Below are 23999 nucleotides of genomic sequence, written 5' to 3'. Positions count from 1 at the left end.
TCAAGGCCTATTGCCTGAAAGTAGTAAAGAGCCCATCCTGGAAGTCTCCAATGGGCTTAGCCTTTCTCTGCTACCACAAATGGATTAGAGTTACCTGTTTCATAGGAAAGATTTTGGTGGTAGCCTCCAAAAGACCTTGTGCAACATTTATAGTTTTTCTAAACCTCCCTGCCTTTCTGTGTGATTTGTGGTCTCAAGCCACTCTCAGGCTCATCCTATTCTCCCCTTCTAATAGGTCTTCCTGTTTCCCCTTCCTCTTCCCCTCTTCTAAATTATCGTTGGTGAAATGATGCCATTTAGAAAGGTAAAAACATGAGTTTGAGTTACAAATTTAATGCATTTGAAGAGAGAAATCTGACTCAGAGAAACCACAGACTTAGCCTGAGATAAACCCATGAGAATCTCATAATGGCATACTGAATGTCTTGTTTGTGCAACTCATATCTTGGGCTCCCGACCTAATAGTTGGCCATTTCTAATTGCAAATCTGACAGTATGTAATACCTTGCTGGTTTAAAATTTGGAGAGAAGATCTCTCCTAGACCCAGTCTTCTATGGACAAAACAAGACGGAAGAAAGTACTGAGGGTTCCCAGGTAAATTTTGTTCTGTTTTAATGCTGATTTGATGAAACCTTAAGAATTCACTGGCACTTTAAGCCAGCACGAAGACATACTGGGCCTATGCCTGTTTTCTTCTGTGTGAACTTCGACTTACGAACTTAGGACAAAAAGTATTGAGGACGTTTTGTTAAGTAACAAAGGTTTCCTCCAATATTATCCATCAGTTTTCAAGTCTGATCAGAAAATCAAAGGATTCTTCATTCCTAGGCTTCCTTTAAAGGAAATTGGAGCTCTCCCCAATGTGAGACTCATCTTACCATTGTGATTGGGGAGACCCCTGAGTGGGGAGCTCAGTGGGCACCAGAGGAGCTTGCAGTTGCTGACTCTATTAATATGATCTTCAACTGCAGCTACTAGTGGGTCTTGAACAGATCTCAGTGAAATGTATGAGATTGCCTAAAAGTGGGTGGTGTCCTTTACTGTAGTAGGTAATAAACTTGGTTTTGCTTGTTCAATAGGTTATTTTGGTTGTCTTCTCCAGGAGGCTGCATTTGAATTTGTAGTCTCTTTTTTATGGTAAATTTGGAAAATATGGAAAAATAGAAAACAGATGAAAAGAAATCTGCTTATCTTTTCAGTTTGTCTCATTATATGCATTAGATGATTTGTAACATCCTATTACACTCTCAAATGATGATTGATTCTCATTATCTTTGTTAACTTTACCCATGGTACATGGTTCTTAACACCTATTTCTGAATTAATTTATTAAGCCACAACTGAACCTGCTGGTTATAGTTTTCAGATAAGCATTTAAAAGTTATTTTTTAAAAATGTCCTTTTATTTCTGTGGGAAATAACTTTTAATACTAGTTTTATTTCTGGTTTGTTTTTATTTCAAGAGGATATACATATTTTTTTTTAAATTAATCGGTTAGATTTCTTGTGCAATAACTCTACATTCATTTGGAACTACACTGCTTTTCATATTTTGTAATTTAGACTTACTTGGTAGAAGATTATTTTTGAGAGTATGCAGATAGAGTTTGCAGATTAAAATAAATAGTGTAACATTTTGGAATATCTTGTGGTTTTAGCAACTGTTTAATAACAGTTTTGCATTGGCAGAATGCATATGCTAATTATAGTGTAGATAAATCTAGCTTTTTCAAAATCCATAGAGTTCTTCAAAATTAGTTTGTATTTTTAAATATTTTTAAGACTAAATTTTTTTTTTCTCGGTGATTATATTCTACTTTCTTTCCCCTTTTAAAACATCATGCTGTAGGCCGGGTGCGGTGGCTCATGCCTGTAAACCTAGTGCCCTGGTAGGTTGGGATGGGCAGATCATTTGAGCTCAGGAATTTGAGACCAGCCTGAGCAAGAGTGAGACCCTGTCTCTACTAAAAAAATAGAAAGAAATTAGCTGGACAACTGAAAATATATATAGAAAAAATTAGCCGGGCATGGTGGCACATGCCTGTAGTCCCAGCTACTTGGGAGGCTGAGGCAGGAGGATCACTTGAGCCCAGGAGTTTGAGGTTGCTGTGAGCTAGGCTGATGCAACGGCACTCTAGCCCGGGCAATAGAGTAAGACTCTGTCTCAAAAACAACAACAAAAAACCAAAAAAACCCCAAACAAAACATTATGCTTCTCAATTGGTCTTCTAGAACTGTTTTATGTTATTCAGTTCTTGAATCATCTTTTTTAATAGAAAGAAACTAATGTTTTAAAATATAGTTCTCAAGTGGTCATCTAGTATCAAGTATTTGTCTTTAGCAAGTTTAGTTATTTTAGTTTTTATTTTTGAGACAAAGTTTCACTCTGTTACCCTGGGTAGAATACAGTGGCGTTGTCATTGTAGCTCACTGCAACCTCAAACTCCTGGGCTCAAGCAACCTTCCTGCTTCAGCCTCCAAAGTAGCTGGTACTACAAGCATGCCACGATGCCAGGCTAATTTTTCTATTTTTAGTAGAGATTGGAGTCTTGCTGTTATTCAGGCTGGCTCAAACTCCTGAGCTTAAGCATTCCTCCTGCCTCAGCCTCCCAGAGTGCTAGAAAGTTTAGTTTTATTCAACATTTTATTACCTTGCTCTGAGAACTTGAGAGCAGAGTGAAGAGTATGTACGTGAAGATGTTGGAGGACTAGAATTAGAATCCCAGCTCATTTTTTATTTTTAAGCAAAGAATAGCATGCCACAGACCCTGAATTCAAAGAGCTTAAATTCCCCTTGGAGAAACCTACAAATACTCAGGCAACTTAATACATTTTAATAATGCTAAGCTCAGGGAAGGACATGTAACCTAGTTTTAGGGTGATGCTGCAGATTTACCAATGAAAATGATAGCTCAGTGATTCCCGAAGTTGAGTACTTATGAGTTAGCTAAAAAGTGAGAGTGATGATGAGACACAGCTGTTGTCAGGGAAAACATCTTCTTACAAAAGCTCAGAGCTGAGAGACCGTGGGAGCTCTAGAAAACTGCAAATGTGCAGTGTGACAGGCCATAGTGAGAGAGGGAGCTAGAGAGAAAATTAGGATCCAGATACGTACGCCCTTGAATGATGGGCAGCTGATTTTGGAGGCTATTCTTGTGGCTTTGGGGGAGTCTCTGAATAGTTTCATGCAGAAGAGTTAAACGTGACAGAATTGTAGAGTTAGAAAACTCATTTTAGTTTGCTGTGTGGAAAATGGATTGGAGCACAGCGAAACTCGAGGTTGATAGACAAATTAGGATCCTCTTCCTTTAAACCAGGCAAGAAATGACAGGGGCCTAAAATAAAGTATGCAGCAAAGTAGGTGATTTTGAGAGAGAGTGGAAGTGGAATCTATAGGATTTTGTCATCTTTTCAATGTCAGGTGTAAAGCAGAGGAAGAAATCACCATGATTATATTGCTGCATTTGGTTGTGATACCTATCAGCATGCCAGTTTTGAAAGAAATTCACTTAATGTTTCTGAGTTCTGATTGTTTATTGAGAGGAAATAGTAATATCCATTCACACCATAGAGCAGAGTATGGTCATGTATTTGAATGACTTTTGTAAATTATGCAGTGTAGATTTAAAGTAATATTGTTTTTATCACCTAATTAGCCAGATTTTAAAAACTGTCCTCTTACTTTAGCAGAAGGAGGCGAATAATAAAAAGGCTAGTGTGAAGGAAATCGTTTAAAAAGAGGCAAAAGCCGCCAAAATTAGCAACAAGCTGTTTACTAACAATTAGGAAGTACAATATTAAATGCCAGTATAATATTAAACATTTATCTCTGCTAAACCAAGAATAATTGATTTCCTAATGATAGATCAAAGGCTTTATATTTTTGAAAAAAGACTGAATTATATTTACTATGCTGTTTTAACAATTATAGAAAAGTATACTAAATTTTAGAAAGATTTGAAAGCATATTAAAACAGTCTTCTGCTTGACTTTGAGTTAACTGGAGAATCCAATCAACTAGAGGCCATTTCTGAGCCCAGGATTGTTGAAAACTTTTGCTTTACTCTATGTATGAATGCAGAAGAGTTGAGGATTTACTTTTTTGTTGTAGAGAGAGCTCCTACACATAATGTCTTAAAGTCTTGAAGCAATGATTTATTTTTTTTAAGGTTGCTGATTTCGTTTTAAAAACTAGCTGAGGAAAGGGAACTCCTTAGTGTCTGTATGAATGAGTAGCAGGATTCTCATCCAGACAGTAGAAAATTAAGGGTTGGTAAGTAGGCTGTAGAAAATGAGACAGGAGAAGTGTAGTCTGAATCATGGATGGTAGAGTCAGTATTTGATGCTAACATTGCCATAAAAATACTTGGGGTATTTAGCATCTGGGGAGAATGATTTGAATTTGCCTGTCTTTCATGTATTTTTTCTTGCCCTTCCCTGCTCTTTTCCTCTATTCATTAGCAGCAGTGGGTTCAACAGATCCATCTGATCCAGTATGTTATGAAAAGTGCATGCTTTTTGCAGTATTATAGTGCCAGTATTAGTTCTATGTTATATAGGTTCAGAGGGTGAGTAATGAATGACACAAGTTATAACACCTAAGGCCAGGCAGGGAGGGAGCAAACTTGGTGGCTTAGGGTGGTGGATGGCTCATTTTATCACAGATTACTAACTTTAATTGAGTGCCCACTGTGGCCTAAGTACTGTTCTAGTGTGTTTCAGCCTTAACTGATTTTATCTTCTCAATAATCCTATGAGGTAGATACTTTTGTTATCCATTTTACAGACAAGGACACTGAATACCAGAGAGGAACCCTAGTAACTAGATCACAGTTACAGAGCTGGTATTGGCACCCATGCCTTTCTGGCTCTGGTGCCTGCTCTCTCAACTTCTGGGGCTTGGTTGGCTCAAAGGTGGGTGCTCTAGCGTATTAACAAATAAATTAGGCTTGCAGAAAAGGCATCTGATTTTTGTTAACTCTTTTTACGTTTTTGTGATCTATGTAGTTGGTTTTGATAGCATCATTCACCTCCTCCTATCACATTCACAGTAAAATAGTACTTTTTTACTGTTGTTATTCTTGAGTCAGGTGATAGAGCTTACTTAATGTGTTGTGTCATAACAGGAATAAAAGAAATAGGTACTGGTTCCCTTGGCTTTTTTCATCTTTCTCCATTTATTGGATGGCTATTTTGGAATTATATACTTAGCCCTTTCCTCATCAGTCCTTCCGAGAGTCAAATAACTTCAGAACCTGAGTGCCTGCCTTCAGGACAGGCTGGGATTATAGAAAGAATAGACCACAGGGATTTTTATCACTTAGAAAAAGAAAATAAAATGATATCATTGGACTCTTCTTTTTTTCCTACTTTCTGATTTGAAACCATCAAGAATGTTATTATCTGAGCACTTTTGCTGACAAAAATATCACTTATTTCTGTACTTTTATTTTCTCAATTTTATTACTTTTGATATGAAAGTAAAAATATTCTAAACACTTCAAATGAAAGTTGTATAAGGGAATGAGTAGCATCAAATTTGACTTATTCCTTCTGAGGAAAATTGTTGTATTTGACTTTTTCTTCCATTTTGGGGTGATTATTATCACACCTGTTAGAAATTTTCTTTTAATTTTAAAATATTACTATGTTGAAGAGTACTTTAACAGAATCTACTGTTTTAAGCCCTTTAGTATTTTCATTTATTATATATCATATAATGGATAAATATGAAAACTGTATTAAGAATGTTCTTAAGAAAGAATGTTAAGTAGAATCAGCTATGCTTTTTCTCCAGATATTGCCATGTTGGATTTGTGAAGAGGTAACGATGTTTTTTTTGAGACAGAGTCTCATTTTATCACCCAGGCTAGAGTGCCATGGCATCACCTTAGCTCACAACAACCTCAAACTCCTGGGCACAAGTGATCCTCCTGGCTTAGCCTCCCTAGTAGCTGGGACTACAGGCATACACCACCACGCTCAGCTAATTTTCTATTTTTAGTAAAGGTGGGGGGTCTCACTCTAGCTCAGGCTGGTCTTGAACTCCTGTCCTCAAGTGATCCTCCTGTCTTGGCCTCCCAGAGTGCTAGGATTATAGGGGTGAGTCATCATGCCTGGCTGGTAATGATGTTTTTTTAAAAGAGATTTGCTTTATACAAATAAAGAACAAAGTATACATGTTAAAGTTTAATATTTATGTTATATTTTCATTACATTTTAATATTTGTAAGTTAAAATGAACCTGTTTCCGTTTCTTATTTTTTTGTAGACAGTCTTGTTCTGTTGCCCTGGCTAGAGTGCAGTGGTGTCATCATAGCTCACTGCAACCTGGAACTCCTAACCTTAAGTGATCCTCTGCCCTCTGCCTCCTAGAGTGCTAGGATTATAAGTGTGAGCCCTGCACCCAGCTTCTGTTGCTTTTTTTTTTGAGGCAGAGTCTGGCTTTGTTGCCCAGGCTGGAGTGAGTGCCGTGGCGTCAGCCTAGCTCACAGCAACCTCAAACTCCTGGGCTCAAGTGATCCTACTGCCTCAGCCTCCTAGTAGCTGGGACTATAGGCATGTGCCATCATGCCCGGCTAATTTTTTCTATATATATTAGTTGGCCAATTAATTTCTTTCTATTTTTAGTAGAGATGGGTCTAGCTCAGGCTGGTTTCGAACTCCTGACCTGGAGCAATCCTCCTGCCTTGGCCTCCCAGGGTGCTAGGATTTCAGGCGTGAGCCACCACGCCTGGCCTGTTGCTTTTTTTTTTTTTTTTTTTTTTTTTGAGACAGAGTCTCGCTTAGTTGTCCAGGCTAGAGTGAGTGCCGTGGCGTCAGCCTAGCTCACAGCAACCTCAAACTCCTGGGCTTGAGTGATCCTTCTGCCTCAGCCTCCCGAGTAGCTGGGACTACAGGCATGTGCCACCATGCCCGGCTAATTTTTTCATATATATATATATCAGTTGGCCAATTAATTTCTTTCTATTTATAGTAGAGACGGGGTCTCGCTCTTGCTCAGGCTGGCTTTGAACTCCTGACCTTGAGCAATCCGCCGGCCTCGGCCTCCCAAGAGCTAGGATTACAGGCGTGAGCCACAGCGCCCGGCCTGGCCTGTTGCTTTTTAATGTAACTTAAACTTATGGCCTTTCAAATTGAAAATACACTGCCCTTTAAAGTTTGATTTTTTTTTTTTTTGCTTAATGAAATACTTTAAAAATTATAAATAGAGTAGCACTATTTTTTTTAAAAAATAATAATAGACTTTATGAAACCTAATTTTCAAACTTCTGAAGTTGCATAATGTGATGGAAAAAAGTGCTTGATTGAGAAATCAGAGGCAAGGATAAATATTGGGCTTGGTTTTGCCAATGTTAGCAATGTTTCATTGAATGTACTTTGTTTTAAGCTGAAACAAAACTGAAGCCTGCCTAGTTCTTGAGTTCCTACTTTGACCCCACTCACTGCCTTTGGATGGAACTTTACCCACTTATAAAATTGCTGCTCTGTAGATTAGTAGTACCATTGGCATTTGAGTTTGTGTCTTATCCTAAGAGTTATTTTTATGAAAGTTGATGTGTAGCTGTTTATTTATTGAACAAATAATGTGTTGATCATGTCAATTTGCTAAGCTCTGGGATTCAGTGGAGAGCAGTACAGAGCTGGTCATTGCCCTCATGGATATGAAGTGTGACCAGGGCTGTCTTAATTGCTGGACACTGTGTGTGTGCCCACACAGCAGTGGCACCTAGCCTGGTATGGGAGAACTAGGCAGGCTTCCTAAAAAAAGTGGCATTTAGGTGAAACTGAAACATGCCACCCATGACTCTAAGAGGAAATGATACTTTTTCTCTCAATTAGACTACTGCTTCTCAACTGCCTCTCAAGATACTCATTTGTTTGTTCATTCCTTCAACAACAGTTGATTAAATAACACTGTGCTAGGCATTGTTCTAGCCATTTGAAATCCATCACTGAACCAATTAGATAGATTCCTGCCCTTATGAAACTTACATTTTAATGGAGTAGGGAGATACAGAAGATGGATGGTACACATGATAAATAAGTAAATGCTGTGCCAAAATTCTTCAGAATGCAGCTAGAGTGAGGCTTTGTTCCTTGTTGAAGTTCAGTCTCTTCCATGTGGCCTGGGAGGCCCTGCTTGACTCTGTAGCTGCTTTTATTTGTTTGGTTTCTTTTCAGTCACCATGCTGGAGAAGGTTTCCAGGAATCTGTTTTTGAATCAGAGATCCCCTGTTGTCACATGCCCTTTTTACGACTTCTACATAACATGCATCACAATAGTCATTTCTTAGCTGCTGTGTAGTGATATTTAAGGTTTGTCTTTTCCACTAGCCTGTAAATTACCTGATGACTAGGATGTACCTCTCTTGTGCCCTCCTATGTTGTCAGGGCCTGATCTTGGCCTGCTGTGATAAGAGCTGGTTTGGGGGAGGGAGGTGAAACGGGGGAGTTCCTGGCTAAGCCAGGCTGGGGAGAGTGCCTGGGACTCAGAATGTAGGGTAAAGTGTGAGGTGGACAGGAACTGGGGCAACACTAGTGATTGAGGCAGGTAGGATTAAGTATTGAAACGAAGTTACTCAGTTTGAATTTGGTTCTGAGGTAATAGGAAGTCATGAAAAGCTTACGTGGATTTGGGGGAGTACTAGTTTGATAATATTAAATGCTCTGGAAATCATTAATTAGATACTTTCAAACATGACTGATTTAAATATTAAACTACAGAAGTATGAAGTATAGAATTATGATTCTTACATTAAAAAAGTTCAGTGTGTACGTAAGGGTATACAGTCTTAACAAAAAGTTCCTATTTTCCCCTGAATTTTCAATCTCATTTTTTTTTTGAGCTGGGGGGGGTCCTCACTATATCTCCCAGGCTGGTCTCCAACTATTGGGCTCAAGGGATCCTCCTACCTCGGCCTCCCTAGTAGCTGGAATTACAGGCATGAACCCACCAGCTCTTCAATCCTACTTTTGAGCAGTAACTAGAGTTTTTTTAGAGCTGTTCATATGTAAACGTTCATGTGCATTCAGATATATATTTCTGTCTTAATGTAGATAAAGTTGTACTATATGTACTTTAACTCCCCCCATGTATATTTTGCATATCTTTAAAGTGTAAGAGTTATCCTTTTAAAACCTGATTTATTTCCACCCCCCCCCCCCATGCTCATCACCCTCCTAGCCAATAGAACCAAGGCATTTGGGGTGCTATACCTGCACTATATTCCATAAGGCTGGGCCAGAACAGGGCCATGCCCCATGCTTCCTCACTCATCCTGGGCTTTTCTGCCACATCTTACTGGTTTTCAACTTTAGCCTCATGAACTTTCTTTCATATTAAGTACCTTCCTAATCTAGGGTTTTTGTAAATGTTATTCCTCTGTATACAATTCCTTCTTGCTAATCTTTCCGTGGTGGCTAGTTGTTTTTATCCTTATGCTTAAAATTTTACTCAAAGGCCCTTTCTGAATAGTCTGTCTAAAACAGGTTCTCCTTTTTATTTCCTACCTTAGTGCTCTTTGCTTCCATATAACATTTATTTTAATTTTCAGTTGATGTTTGTTTACTCTATTTTCTGTTTCTCTCATTGGGCTGAAATAAGCTCTATGAGGGCAGAAACTGTATTTCATATTACTGGGTAAATACTGAATTAATGTATAAATGGATGAATAAGAACATACGGATCAACCACATTCTTTTTAAAGACTATATGATATTTAATTTTATGAACATACCATATGTGGTACTGGTCCCTTATTGAAGGCCTATTAAATTGTTTTTCAGATTTTTTTCTTATTAAAACACCACCAACAAATGGAAAATAATACATTTCTTTATAAGTCTCTCTGTGTGCGTGCATGTGAGTATACCTATTGGTTAGCTTGCCAAGAGGAAAATTGCCGAGTCAAAAGATAACATGTCCTCACACTCTTTATAAATATTGACAATTTCTTTTAAAAAAGATTGCACCATTTTGTACAACACTAGTAATGTGAGAAGTGCTTGTTTACTTTTAAGTCACCACTCCTAGCCATTTTCAAAATTTAATTTTCTAGATGAAAAGTGGGATCTCATTGTTTTAGATTCTATTTCTGTAATTATGACTAAGAGTGAATGTATTATCCTTTTGGAATTGTTTTTTTTTTTTTTTTGTGAACTTACTTAATCTTTTTGCCCGTTTTTCTTAGTGATTGTTTGTATTTTTCTAGTTGCTTCAGAGTTTTATGAAAAACTTTTGTACGCATGACATTATAGGGAATTTTTACAGTGTGATATGTCATTCAGTGCCGTTGAATGTGGAGCTATATGGGGCTTTCTATCTCTTCAAAAGTAATTTTATATAGCCCAATAATAAAACTAAATGTGCTGAAAGACCATATTGAAGTTGAGTGTATTTAATAGTTTATTATTGAAACTGATAATAGGGTTTTTAATGTCTAGTACATAAGAGGTGCCCAATAAAATATTTTGGGATGAATGAATGATAAGTGAAAAGTTAATTTTAAGGCAATTTGATTTTACTTGCAAGTTCATTTAGTAGAATTTGATTTTCATAGTAAGAAAACTTAAGCATACTGATTAGTTAAAAGGTAAGATTGTTTTGTGGCTGTTTATAGAAGTGTTGGTTTTGTCACAGTTACAGAATGTTGAGAAGTTTTACTATGTGTATATATACATCTATATCTACATCTGTACATGCAACAGATCTATAACGTGTATATATGTGATAAAATATGACTAATGAATTCTATGAATTATCCCTTAAAACTTGCCTATTAGTTCTCTCAAGATAACTTTTTAGATAGCAGTTTACTTTCTCTCATTGAATTTGAAAGAAATGTTAAAAGTTTCCTTCTAGGCTTATTATAATCCAGTCTTCATCAGCCATCACTCTTCCTGTATTTTGTTCAAGAGGCACTAATTGTTCGCATTTGGCAGGTTTAACACTTCCTGACAGAGAGGCTATTAAGGGGAAGTATTCTCCAATAACTGTCACTGACTGGAACAAAGAACCTTCCAACTCAATGTGTGGAAACCACTAACATTCTTAAATGACCCTTTTCATGGATTTTTATCCCTTTAAGCTAAAATTTGGAGAATGTAGGGTCAGTGAAAACAGCAAGGTGTAATAAAGCAGTAAACCTTGATTTTGGAGGGCTAGGGTGGGAGGTATAGATTTATCTCTGACTTGAAAACAATTGTTATTTGGAAAATCTCATTAGCAGATGTGACTGCTTCGAGGAAAAAAAAAAAGACTTAAAACTGATGTCGCTTTCAGGACTGCTTTGAACTTAACAAGCACCTATTTGTGGAGCAGACTGGCTAATGAAAGGAAATTAAATTTTTCTGACAACTTCCCCTGCCAACCTCCTTATTCAGGGGATGTTATTAGGTACTGAAGACTTTTAAGGAAGATTTTTTTTTATTAGACATAAATGAACCAGTTATAAACATCTCTCTGCCCCTCCTCCTCCACTTTTAGGGGAGAATTCTGACATGGTTGCTTTACATTTTAAATGTATTAGCTGAAAATATTAAACATTGGGCTTCACTTCAATATTTTTAGTTGGTTTCTAATAATTCAGATTTACTTACCAGCTTTGGTTTTAAAACAATATTGTCAGTCCTTGTGATAGTTTAGTTTGTGTTACTGAATTATAAAAAATAATTAAATTTAGAAGGAGGCTTGATTTCAACACTCTCTTTATTGTTATTCTGGGAAATGTATGAGGAGTGTCCTATGTTGAGTGTGTTAGGTGAAAGTTAATGATCAATGAAATGACTTAGATTCAAGGGAAGTGTTTGTCTTTTTAGCTTCTTAGAGACACACGTGGCATTGGTTGATATTTAGCAGTAACTAATCCTTACGTCAATAAACTCTTATTTCATACTGTTTGGGAAGGCTTTTTCTCTCCTTGGCTTTCAGGGTTTTTTTTCCCTCTACTAGTTGATTCATTGAAATTAAGGTTTTAATTTATGTAACAAGATACAATTGTAAAGGTAGAATATGTACCTGTACAAAAAGATGAAATAAAAAATAAAACAGAAAAGGTAGTGGAGATTACCAAAGGGGATTTTTTTTTTTTTTTTTGGTAATTCCTGTAGATAATGAAAATTTACTTTTTTATTTCTAGAAAATCCACTGAGCTCCTCCCAAACAATAGAGAATCAACTCCCCCTGCTGACAGAATGTAGGAAAACATGACACCTAAATATCAGAAACAAGCTGGCTGTGGACAAGCTTTAATGATCTGATTTATGATTCAGTATTGAATGTAAACATCTAAATTCTGCCATTAAATTCCGGCAACTGCACCAAATCATTGGCAATTCTGGTACTGCTTCCTGCCAGCTCATTTCAAACTGCTTTGAGTTTCTTAATATAATAATGATGAGGTAGAATTTACATTCCACTTATGGTATTAATTTTACATTTCTCTGAATGAAAAGGGTTAGAAGGTTGTAAAATTGAACATTAAATGAATCAGAGGAGACAGTAGTGCAATATATAACTGCCCTAAAGACATTGTGCAATGCCTCATGGGATTAATGTTGAGTCTCATTTCCTGCTTTTACAGGATGCAGATGAAGCTGTCAGAATTGCAAGGGAAATTGGTAAGTTCTTAAATTAACTTTGGTAGGGTTTCTATGTCTTTCAGCAGATACGGTTGAGTAAACATATAATAAGTAATTCCCATAGAGCAAATAATATTTTAATAGTTTTAGGTTTTTGATTACTGCTTGTTGCTCTGGAAGAATTTATCAGTTGAATTACCATATTCTATTATTAAAGGAGACTTTAAAGAGTGATTTGGCCTTAACTATATATAACTGTTTTGTAAGATGAAATCACCGGCTAATTAAAAAAAGGAATTGTCTTAAGAATGCTTAAGATTGAGTGTAATGCAAATTTATATGTATGTAGTTGAATGTGGTTTGTTAAAGTTAAGGATATATGTGATTAGAATGAAGATGTCATATTTGAATGATTCTACCTTTTTCTAAGGTAACTTAGGAAACTTAGGATCAACTTAACAATTTTACTAGGTAGGAAAGAGAAAATAGAACATGGGAAATTAGAACTGACTATTCTATATTAGAGTAAAAGGTATACTGAGGAACATTTTAATGGCTGTTTTACTTGACTGTTTTAGCTATAAATGTGTTGGGGCAGTGCCTCCCAGTTTTTTAATTTTAAAAATATTCCTGGTGCTCATGAGAACTATTGTAGTTTTGGCATGTACTAATTGAGAAAATGTGTAAGGTCATGCTATTTTCATGATTAGCAATGTTGTTAAATAACTTTACAATTTTATTAATCAAATCAGCAGTTGTATACATTTGAGAGAAATTTGTAGATAGGTGAGAGAAATTAAGCAATGCTTGATAGTCAGGGATTCCCAGCATTTTCTTAGCTTCGTATATTCTTCTATCCAAGCTTTTCAGCACCTTACACTAACATTTCTACAGTCCTGTGTTCTCATTAAGATAGAATATTTAGAGTTGTTTTCTACATTTGGAGAACATTTGATTTGGCAAAATTTATGTAGTTGTGATACGTAGAAATATCTTATTAGTCTGAAAGTGATCATTTGTATTAATAAATATATTCATTGCAAATGGGACAGGCTAGCTTTAGCAGTTCTTTAGTGATCTTAAAAGTGGTTTGGCTTATAATAAATCCCCTGTTTATTGTTGGGTCTGGCTAAATTATTTGGGTTTTACTCATTAAATATATTTTATTTGTTTTGTAGAATGTCTCATATATTGTAGGTCTTGGGTTTAAAATTAGGGCATAGAAAATCTTATTTTATCTGATTACGACATCTCTTCATTAATTATTTCTTCAGAATGGTCAACATTATTTCAAAAAGCATCTTAGTACTTCACAGGAAGATTTGCTAGATTGCTAAATAAATCAGACCACATGGAACTGATTCTGTGGTTTCTTTATTGAGAAAAATCAAAAGTTTCTATCTGTGGTTTGAAACCACTGGCATTTCTCATTGCTTAAGAGGCATGTAACATACCTACTGGTTTTTGAGAAGACTTTTCTAAAGCAGTTTAGATTTATTCTCCCATATACTTTTAAATTTAAAAAATCCTCTTTCTAGTTCTAGTTTAGATATTATTATCATCTATCTCCTTGGACATAATAGTATTATTATAGTATCTACATAAAAAGGACAATATTTGGAGGAATTTAGGGAAATGAAAGATTAGAAGCAAATCTACAATTACACTGCTGTGCTACATTTTGAATTGTGAATTTGCAACTTGTGAGCATTTCCTTTGTATAAGTGGCAGCCCGCAGATTGCTTTGCTTGCTTTCCTGCCAGTTCCTTCCACCTTTGTTATGACCTATGACCTTTACAATAACCGGTTAGTTGTGATGGGCTCTCTCTGACAAGTTCTCATCCCTTTGCTTTCCTCCCTCAATAGTTCAGTGCTGTGCTTTATCACCTTTTCAGGTTTTTTCTACCAAGGCTACTTAATTCAGTCTAAATCTCTTTTCTTTATACTTGGGCGCATCCTTTATGAGTCCTTCCTCTTTCCTATATTTCTTCCAACTCTTCCCCAATTACTCCCTCTCATTTGTGAAATAAATGATAGCAATCATGGCTATTAAGTATATAAGAGTGCTAGTGTTTTGCTTATACTCAGAGAAAGGGAAGCCATAAAATTTGTGGTAAAATAAAACATAATAAAGAACCGGGGTCATCAGCTTTTACAAAGCTTTTAGAATTTCTCTGAAAACCCCTTCTGAATCACCACAGAAACCTTCCATAAAACCTTTTGCTACAAGTGCTAGCTTTAATAATTACATATTATTAAAGTCTCTTGGTTTTCTGTCTTGTTTGGTAATTCAGCATTTTTTTCCTATCAATTTTATTGAGATATACCACAGTTTAACTGTAGTGTGATTTTGAAGGGCCTTTGTGAGTTTATCTGAGAGGCGAACTGAATATTGATTTCATGGGAAAATATGTTTCTACTTCCAAATAACTGAATTATAATCAAACCTTTGAACTTATCCATTTGTAAGTTGCTGATTACACATGTGTCATCGATTCATAGAGTTTTCTCTTTTCCTTCTTTCTGTGTTACGTGGTGAAAATGAAATTGATCCTGTTTTATATGATTCCCATCTCATGTCTCTTCTTCTGGAAACAGGAGTCTGTGCTATGCTGAAGTAGGAAACTAATTGTATTGAACATTGATGTATTATGTGCCTTTTACATAATAGTAGCTCCTGCTTATGGAACATTTTTTCCATGTCTCAGGCACTTTGGAAATGTTATTTCTAATGCTAATTATTGGGTTTAATTATTTTCATTTACATTTCAGGAAACTAACGATTAGAAATGGTAATTTGCTCAAGTTCACAGAGCTACTGAGTGGTGGGCCCACTCAGTAAATCTAGGTTTATTTGGCTCCAAAGACCATGGATTTTTCATTATACTTTGGCTAAACTAATGGGATTAGAGGATAAGAGCCAAAATTTGAGCCACTACTTTGTGTAAAATACTGTGAGGTACTTTAGCATATTATACATGGAATTAAAGAAACAGACATCTCTTATCATTGATGAGGTGAGAGACAGTTAAGACTTAATATGTTACTTCTATGTATTTGTTTTTTGGACTACTTTGTCTCTCTCATTCTTGCTTCTGAGTTTTTCCTTTGGTCTATCTAAGTTTAGAGGTGCAGGGCTATTGATCCTCAGTTTATCTTTAACCTCAATGGTAGACAACAGTAACCAGTGAGCCTGATTTCCATTTAATTTTGATCTTTTTACTGGACCAAAAGTCCTTAATGTAATCAAGTGAAAATTGATTCTTGAAAAGAAATTGTGGATCTAAAACCTGTTCTTTAACAACTTCCTGATTCTTTTCCTTTGCTTTGTCTTTCTCACAGTCACAAATCATGCCTAATTTAAATAAGAAAACATTTTTAAATTCTCATGTCTACCATACTACAAACCGGCATCTCCCACAATTTCTATATCTCAGTAAATGTCACTGGGTTCAGTCAGACCAAAGCCCAGGATCTATCCTGGATGTCTCCCTTCCTCCTCATACTATTGAAATCTGTCAGTAGGCACTGTCAGTTCTTCATTCAAAATGTATTCCATATTCACTACTTACTATCTCCTAGCACTCTCCTGCTGCAAACTACCATTGGCTTTTGCAGTGACTGTGACAATAGTTTCTTTACTTCTGTTCTTAAACACTTCAAAGCCATTCTTCACATAGCTGACAGTGCTTTATTTTAAAACTTTAAAGAACAAGGACATACCTCATCTCATCCCACCCCATCCCTGCTTTAAACCCTCTAATGACTTTCCATTGTGCTTAGATAAAATCACAATTCTTTACCCAACTACCAACCCCATGTGATTTGGCACCTGCCTTTCTCTCCAATCTCATTTTATACTACTCCCTTTCTTGACTACTATTCTGCAGTCACATTGGTGTACATGAACACACTAAATTTCTGGACCTTAGGACTAGATTTTTGGGGGATGCTAGGGGAAACAGGGGTGACCTGGAAAACCCTTGCTGATATCTTCACATTGATGGTGCCTTGTGGTCTTTCATAGCTTAAATATCATGTGTTCAAGAGAAGATGCTATAATATTGCCACCTAATCATTTTGTCTTGCAACCATATTCTAAATTTCTGTGTAGTACTCATGACTTGCAGATATTTTTCTTTGTCATTAACTTTCCCCCAGTATTTTAGCTTGAAAAATTTCAATCATACAGCATTTTGAAAGAATTTTACAGTGTATACCTGTATACCTAACACCAAGATTCGACTACTAATCTTTTGCTAGATTTGCTTTATCATTTACCTATCCATGTTAACCCATCTTATTTTTATTGCATTCCAAAGTAAAATGCATATACCAGTACATGTCCCAGTAAATACTGCAATACAGAGATTATTAACTGAATTCAGTATGGGTGTACAGTTTTGTTATTTTGTTACAAAATTTACATACAATATGAGCAACTCTTAAGTCTCTATTTGTTGATTTTGACATATGTATACATCTGTGTAACTCCAGATCCCACCAAGAAGTTGAATATACTGTCACCCCAGTGAGTTCCCTCATGCTTCTTCCAAGTCAATTTTCATGAACCCTGTTCTAAATTTTTATACTAAAGGTTAGATTTTTAATAATTGAGATAAAATTTAAATATTATAAAATTCAGCCTTTTAAAGTACACAATTCAGTGATTTTTGCTTTATTCATAAGATTGTATAACCATAATCACTGTCTAATTCTAGAACATTTTTATTACTCCCAAAAGAAACTCTGTACCCAGTAGTATTTACCTCTTACTCTCCCTCTACTTAGCCCCTGACAACAATTAATGTCCTTTTTTTCTCTATGGATTTACCTATTCTGATGATATTTCATATAAATGAAATCATATAATATATGAACTTTTATGTCTGTTTTCTTTCACTTAGAATAACATTTTTAAGGTTCATAAATATTCTACCATGTACCATTATTTTATTCCTTTTTATGGTTGAATAATCTTCCATTGTGTGTGTGTGTGTGTGTGTATGTATAACTATACACACACACACACACACACACACCACATTTTGTTTATTCACCTGTTGATGGACATTTGAGTTGTTTCCACTTCTTGGCTATTGTAAGTAGTGCTGCTATGAACATGTGTCCACGTATTTGAATATCCATTTTCAATTTTGGGGGTATATACCTAGGGGTAGAATTGCTGAGTTATATGATAATTCTATGTTTAACTTTTTGAGGAATAGACAAATTGGTTTTCATCGCTGCTATCCCATTTTACACATCTAGTAGGAATGTATGAGGGTTTCCACTTCTTCACATCCTTGCCAACTTGTTATTTTCTTTCTTTTAAAAAAATATTTTTTGCCTTACTAGTATGGGTGAAGTGATATCTTATTGTGGCAGAGGGAAGAATGGATCAAAAGAATATGGCCCAATTATGTGCTGTCTATAAAAAAAAGTCACTTTAGATTCAGAGACAAATAGGTTGAAAGAGAAAGGATGGAAAAAGATATCCCATGAAAATAGTAACCATAAGAGAGCTTGGGTGACAATACTAATATCATTTCTTGTAGACTGTTCTTATGTTCACCAGGCTGGACTAATGGAAGTTTTGGGGAATCTAAAATTCAAATGTACGAGAATCTTTTACTGTCCCTTGTTATTACTTTATACCAACCTATGACCATGGCATCTATATTCTTTGAAATGAGGCTCTCTCATTTGTTCTTTTTATTAGCCTTCTGGTCACCTCTTTCTCTGTCTTTGATTAGTGTATAGGATCTATGGTGGTTCATTCTTCTCTGCCTGGGTATTTTTCTTTGCCTATTCTTCCTATCTTCTTTTTGGCATATTATCACATAAAAAATAAGTTGCTTGTGTTGTTTATATAGAAAAACAAATTGTTCATATTTAAGAGGGATAAAAATGCTTGGCTAAGCCTGACATCTTTTGTTTCCTCTTTTTATTTCATGTTGCTTAGAAAAATTTTCACGTGTCAACATGTGACTCTGTGGTTAAGGTTATATTGAAGAAACCTTTGAAACCATCTTACATCCTGTTAATTTATTTGCCAATTTGGTTTTCAGTAGGAAATATGTTTAATATCTAAGGAGATTTAATAAAAAAGGCCTAAGGAAAAGTTATGTTGAAGAAAGTGGTGTTAAAATATTCTTTCTGAAATCCATTAAAGACTGAGATGTTTATTTTGCTGTTTTCCTATTATTGAAGTAATGTGGTTTGGGGGGTTAGAATGATATTCCTTGGGAGATGGGAATGTGTGTTCTGTGGCCTTTTCCTTTTTTCTTTTCCACCATCAGTTGGGTGCCTGTGTTTTCTTTCGTTATTCCAACATAAACATTTGTGTTTAAGCATAATTTCACAGTTCTCTTTCCATATTCTCTCAGTCATTCATCTTTTGTCTTGTTTTATTATTATTCATTCATGTATATCTTTTGTTTCTTCTTTTTCTGTTAATTGCAAAAGACTGTGTGCACAACCTTCAATGTGGAAACACATTGTAATGTGAAAAAAACATTGGTTTTTGTTTGGAAGCTTCCCGTCTGTGAAGCCTTCTGCTCTAATCTATACACTGATTCCTGGAGCAGAGTTAGGGATCTAGTATTTTTTATTTGCCTAAGTAGAAGGAAATAGGCAGATAAGATCAGTTTTGCCTTTCTCAGCCAAATAGTGTTATGTATCAGTTTATTTTTTTTAGCTTATAACACATCTTGAGTATATCTTCATGTGTATAATATTGACTCATTCTTATTTAAACTAAATATATTTATATACTTATGTATTTATATATGTGTATGACCACCTGAGGAAAGGCCATGTATATATCTATGTATCTATAGGTGTCTGCAGTAGTAGTGGAGATGTGGATCATTCATAGTTGGATTGTAACACATATGTTTACTAGTTATTGGATGATTATGGACACCAAATAGTATTGATGCCAATGTGCTTCATCTCAGTCTGAAGTGTGCCAACCCAAATGGTACACCAAAACTAAATTGGTAATGATAAAACTAAGCTAAATATAACTATTTTGTAATTTAAAGATAGCAATAAAATCAGTAGAAAATTATGATCAGATAAAGACAGAATGAGTAATGCATTGATAATATAATTTATTCCCCCAATTTGCATGAATTTAAACTATCTCCTTGTTTGTATCTGTAGTCAGAATTTTTCAAAGTAGCCATGTGGTGCATGGCAGCCAAACTTCCCAGCAAATTCTGAGTTACATTCCTTGAAGGGCTCTAGTAATGTGCTAATTTTTATTTGTGTCTGTGCAGTTGTCATTAGTTCATCAAAGCTCAAGTATATCACATTTTTATTCTCCCCCAGCCCCCACTATGACTTTAAAAAACAAAGATTTACTTTTTCTTCATTTAGCATGTTTGCTTCCCATTGGTCAGGTTGTTGGTTGGGAAGGAGGAGTTTTGTTCTAAGCTATCCTTATTCAGTGACCTAGGCTGATGGAGCTTCCACTGATAGCACAGATCACAGAGGCAGGACATAGAGAAGTTTTAATTTTGATAATCAGCAATGAGAATTTCTTCATCATGAAGTTATCACTTATTATATCTCATTATGTGGTTTTGCAATTTGTAGATCCTTAACATCATCTCCTAAATATTTCTTGAATTTATCTACTTCTCTCCATTTCTACTGCTACTCTCTTATGTTGAAGTTAGTGTCATCTCTTGGCTGTATCACTGTAGTAGCCTTCCAGACATACTCCTCTATTACAGCTTGGAATTCCCTGCAGGAATTGGAAGGTTATTGGGGGAAGTACTCTTGGGACCAACACCTGTGGAGGGGTAAAGGAAACTGGAAGAGGGAGAAGTTGAGTTGAAATTCTGTCTCAACAAAGGCCTCAGCTAATAATTCAGAGAGTTCTAAATATTGGTTGATTTTTCATAGTTGTCCCAAATTGGGACAAGGGGATTGCACCTTTATATACCTATATCAACTAACCACTGGGTACGGGCTGCTTGTAGGAAGGGGCAGAACCTTCAACAGAAAGCTGAGGACAAGTCAGCTATTGGTTGTGAATACTTTCAGATATTAAGAGAATGTCCTAATCTGGTGATATGGACAGAGAACTGCATTTCATAATTTTGGTATATCTTTTTCATGATTATTCATTTCTAAGTATTTTCAGATTTCCATTATGATTTTTGACTCATATGTTTTTTAGTGATGTACTTTAAAATAACTTAGAAAAAACAGCTTTTTGTTTTATTATTGATTTCTAACTTAATTACTTTGTGGTCAGTGAATGTTGTCTTTTTCATTTAGAATCGTTCAGATTTGATGAAAATTGCTTTATAGCCAAGGAGTAAGTCATTCTAAATATATATTCCATGTGTGCCTGAAAATAATGTATATTCTGAAATTATTATATGCCATGTTTTATAAATAACTCAAGAGGTCAAGCCTACCTATTAGTATATGCAACTCTCCTAGTGACATTTTTGGATATTTGATGGATACATTTTTGAAAAAGTAGATTTCCCAATTTTTTTTGCTTGTCAGGTTTTGCCTCTGTTAAGATGATAGGTGTTTTACAGCGTAACATGTGTCTCCTTGGCTAATTTTACTTTTACCAAAAGGTTGTGAATAATTTTTTATTTTGCTTTCAAGTTCGATTTTATATGATATTAATATGCCCAAACAAACTTGTTTTGTTCTTGTATCCTTCTCCATCTTTTTCGTCTGCCAGTGAACTGTTGTTTTAAGTGTGTTTCTTGTAAGTACATGGACTGAATTTTAAAAAAAATTTTTTCCTATTCAGGTTGGTGATACCTGTCTTTTAACTAGAGAGTTTAGTCCATTTATATTTATTGTATTTACTACTATATTTTGTTTGTTTGTTCTATCATTTGGATTCTATGTTCTTTCATTTCTTGGCTTCTTTTTGACAATGATTTTAAAAATCTCTCTTGTTCTTATTCCATTTTCCCCTTCCAGCCCCCTGCATGTGATGGAAATTTTATACTTTATTTCTGATTTTTTGCTGTTTGCTGTAGAAATTTCAACTTTGAGACAGTCCTTCAGGTGTCCTTCATCCTCACCAAGATTTATGTTGTCAGTATTTTGGATTTTAGAGATACATAGCAGTAGCTCATTGTTTTAATTTTCAATTCTTTGATGACATATGATATTGAGCATCTTTTCATACTCTTGCTATTTGTGTATCTTCTTTATTGAGGTATGTGTTCAACTCTTTTGCCCATTTTTTAGTTGGCTTGTTTATTTTCTTATTGTTGAGTTTTAAGCCTTGTATATTTTAGCTATAAGTTTTTTTTTAATCAGGTATGTGTTTTGTAAATATTTTCTCCCAGTCTATGACTTATATCTTCATTTTCTTAAGAGTGTCTTTTGTAGAGCAGAAGTTTTTAATTTTAATAAAGTTAAATTTATCATATGTTCTTAATGGATTGTGCTTTTGGTGTTACATGTAAAAACTCATTATTAAACCAAGGTTACCTAGATTTTATCCTATTTTTCTTCTAGAAATTTTATATAGTTTTGCATTGTGTATTTAGGTCTAAGATCCATTTTGAGTTAATTTTTGTGAAAAGTATAAGGACTATGTCTAGGTTTTTTTTTTTTTTTGCATGTGAATATCCAATTGTTTCAGTACCATTTGTTGGAAAGACTATCTCCATTGAATTGCATTGACTTCTTTGTCAAAGTTTAGTTGACTGTATTTGTGTGGGTTTATTTCTGGGCTCTCTATTCTGTTGCACTGATTAATTTGTCTATTTTAGACAATACTATGTTATATTGATTACTGTAGCTTTATAGTAAGACTAGAAGTTGGGTACTATCAGTCTTTTGAATTTATTCTTTTCCTATAATACTGTGTTGGCTATTCTAGGTCTTTTGTATTTCCATATAAACTTTTGAATTTGTTTGTTGATAACCACAAAAATAACTTGCTGGGATTTTGATTTAGATTGTGTTGAAACTATAGATGAAGTTGGGAAGAATTGATATCTTAATAATACTGAATCTTCCTGTCTGTGAACATGGATTATGTCTCCATTTAGATTTTCATTGATTTCTTTCATCAGAGTATTATAGTTTTCCGGATAGAGATACTGTACATATTTTTTTAGATTTATGACTATTTTATTTTTTTGGTGCTAATGTAAATAGGATTATGTTTTAATTTCAAATTACAATTGTTCATTGCTAGCATATAGGAATGCAATCAATGTTTACATATTAACTTGTATCCTGAAACTTGCTATAATTGCTAATTAGTTCTAGGAGTTTTGTTGTTGCCGATTCTTTTGAATTTTTTTCATATACAGTCATGTTGCCTGCTAATGAAGAGAGTTTTATTCTTCTTTCCCAGTCTGTTTACCCTTTATTTCTTTTTCTTGACATACTGCAAAAGTGAGGACCTATAGTAGGATGTTTACTAGGAGTGGTAAAAGGGGACATTTTTGCCTCATTCCTCATTTTAGGGGAAAGCATCCAGTTTTTCACCATTAAGTATAATGTTAGCTGTCGATTTTTTATAGATATTTTTAATCAAGTGCAGGAAGTTTCTCTTTATTACTACTTTGCTGAACTCAATGAGTGTTGATTTTTATCAAATGCTTTTGCTGCATCTATCCATCTAGAGGACTGAGCTACTCCCTGAAATATCTTTTGTTTTCTTTTTATTTTGAACCTTTCTTTTGCAGTTAATAAAATTAACTGCAAAAGAATAAAAAGGAACAAGCTAGAAAGTATTACATAGGACAGGGATGTGACCTAATAAAGTATTTTTAAGATCACTTTGGCTGCTATAAAAAAAATAAAAGCTTTTGCAATTAATTATAGGTGTTTCCTAACTTTTTAAAAAAGAAGATCCATCCCCCCAAATCATACCTTCTCTTTGAGAGATTACTGACTAGTATCACTAAATTAGGAATAGGACATTTCCTAATAAATATTTACTTTTCTCTTCTTTTTACTAGTCCTTCTCCTTTAGTTATTCTATAAAATTTTAATTTAAGAAGCTTTAGATGAAAAAAGTGACATGAAATTCTTTATTATACAATTTATGACTGTTGTATCATGATGTCATTTTTATCAGCTTTTGTGTTACCAGGTTAGGCCACCCTGTGTGGGTAGATTTTGCTTGAAGAGTAAGTTTATTTATTGTGTCTTGAATAGATAAATGATGGACAATGCCATCATTATCAGTTGGTCAAAAAAGATATTTCTTTTTGACTTGGAATTCATAACCAAATGGAAGATTTGCTAAGCTCCTAGAGTCTGCCTTCATTCCCTTATCTTACACATCCAAACTGCTGACTCTAGTCTTTTTCTCTCTGTCTGTTATTGCTAGCAACCAATTCCAAGTCACAGCTTGTCACCTGACCCACTGCAAAGGCTTCCTAGTCAGTCTCTCTGTTTT

General features: G+C 34.9%; 1 protein-coding gene across 2 annotated transcripts in view; it reads left to right on the top strand.

The window, feature by feature from the left end:
• Positions 1 to 23999, top strand: part of PCCA (propionyl-CoA carboxylase subunit alpha) — a 373670-nt gene that overhangs the window by 101922 nt on the left and 247749 nt on the right. For both annotated transcript variants that reach the window (XR_012922419.1, XM_012751855.2), the window contains exon 8: positions 12586 to 12622. Coding sequence is in view for 1 of the 2 variants with exons in the window: in XM_012751855.2 (XP_012607309.1) it covers positions 12586 to 12622 (37 nt within the window). In the remaining variant the exon portion in view is untranslated. The remainder of the gene's footprint in view (positions 1 to 12585; positions 12623 to 23999) is intronic.

This window comes from Microcebus murinus, chromosome 13 (assembly GCF_040939455.1).
Source record: "Microcebus murinus isolate Inina chromosome 13, M.murinus_Inina_mat1.0, whole genome shotgun sequence".
NCBI classification, from domain to species: Eukaryota; Metazoa; Chordata; class Mammalia; order Primates; family Cheirogaleidae; genus Microcebus; species Microcebus murinus.
Note: the sequence above shows the minus strand (reverse complement) of the source record. Positions and strands in the feature narration are given on the sequence as shown.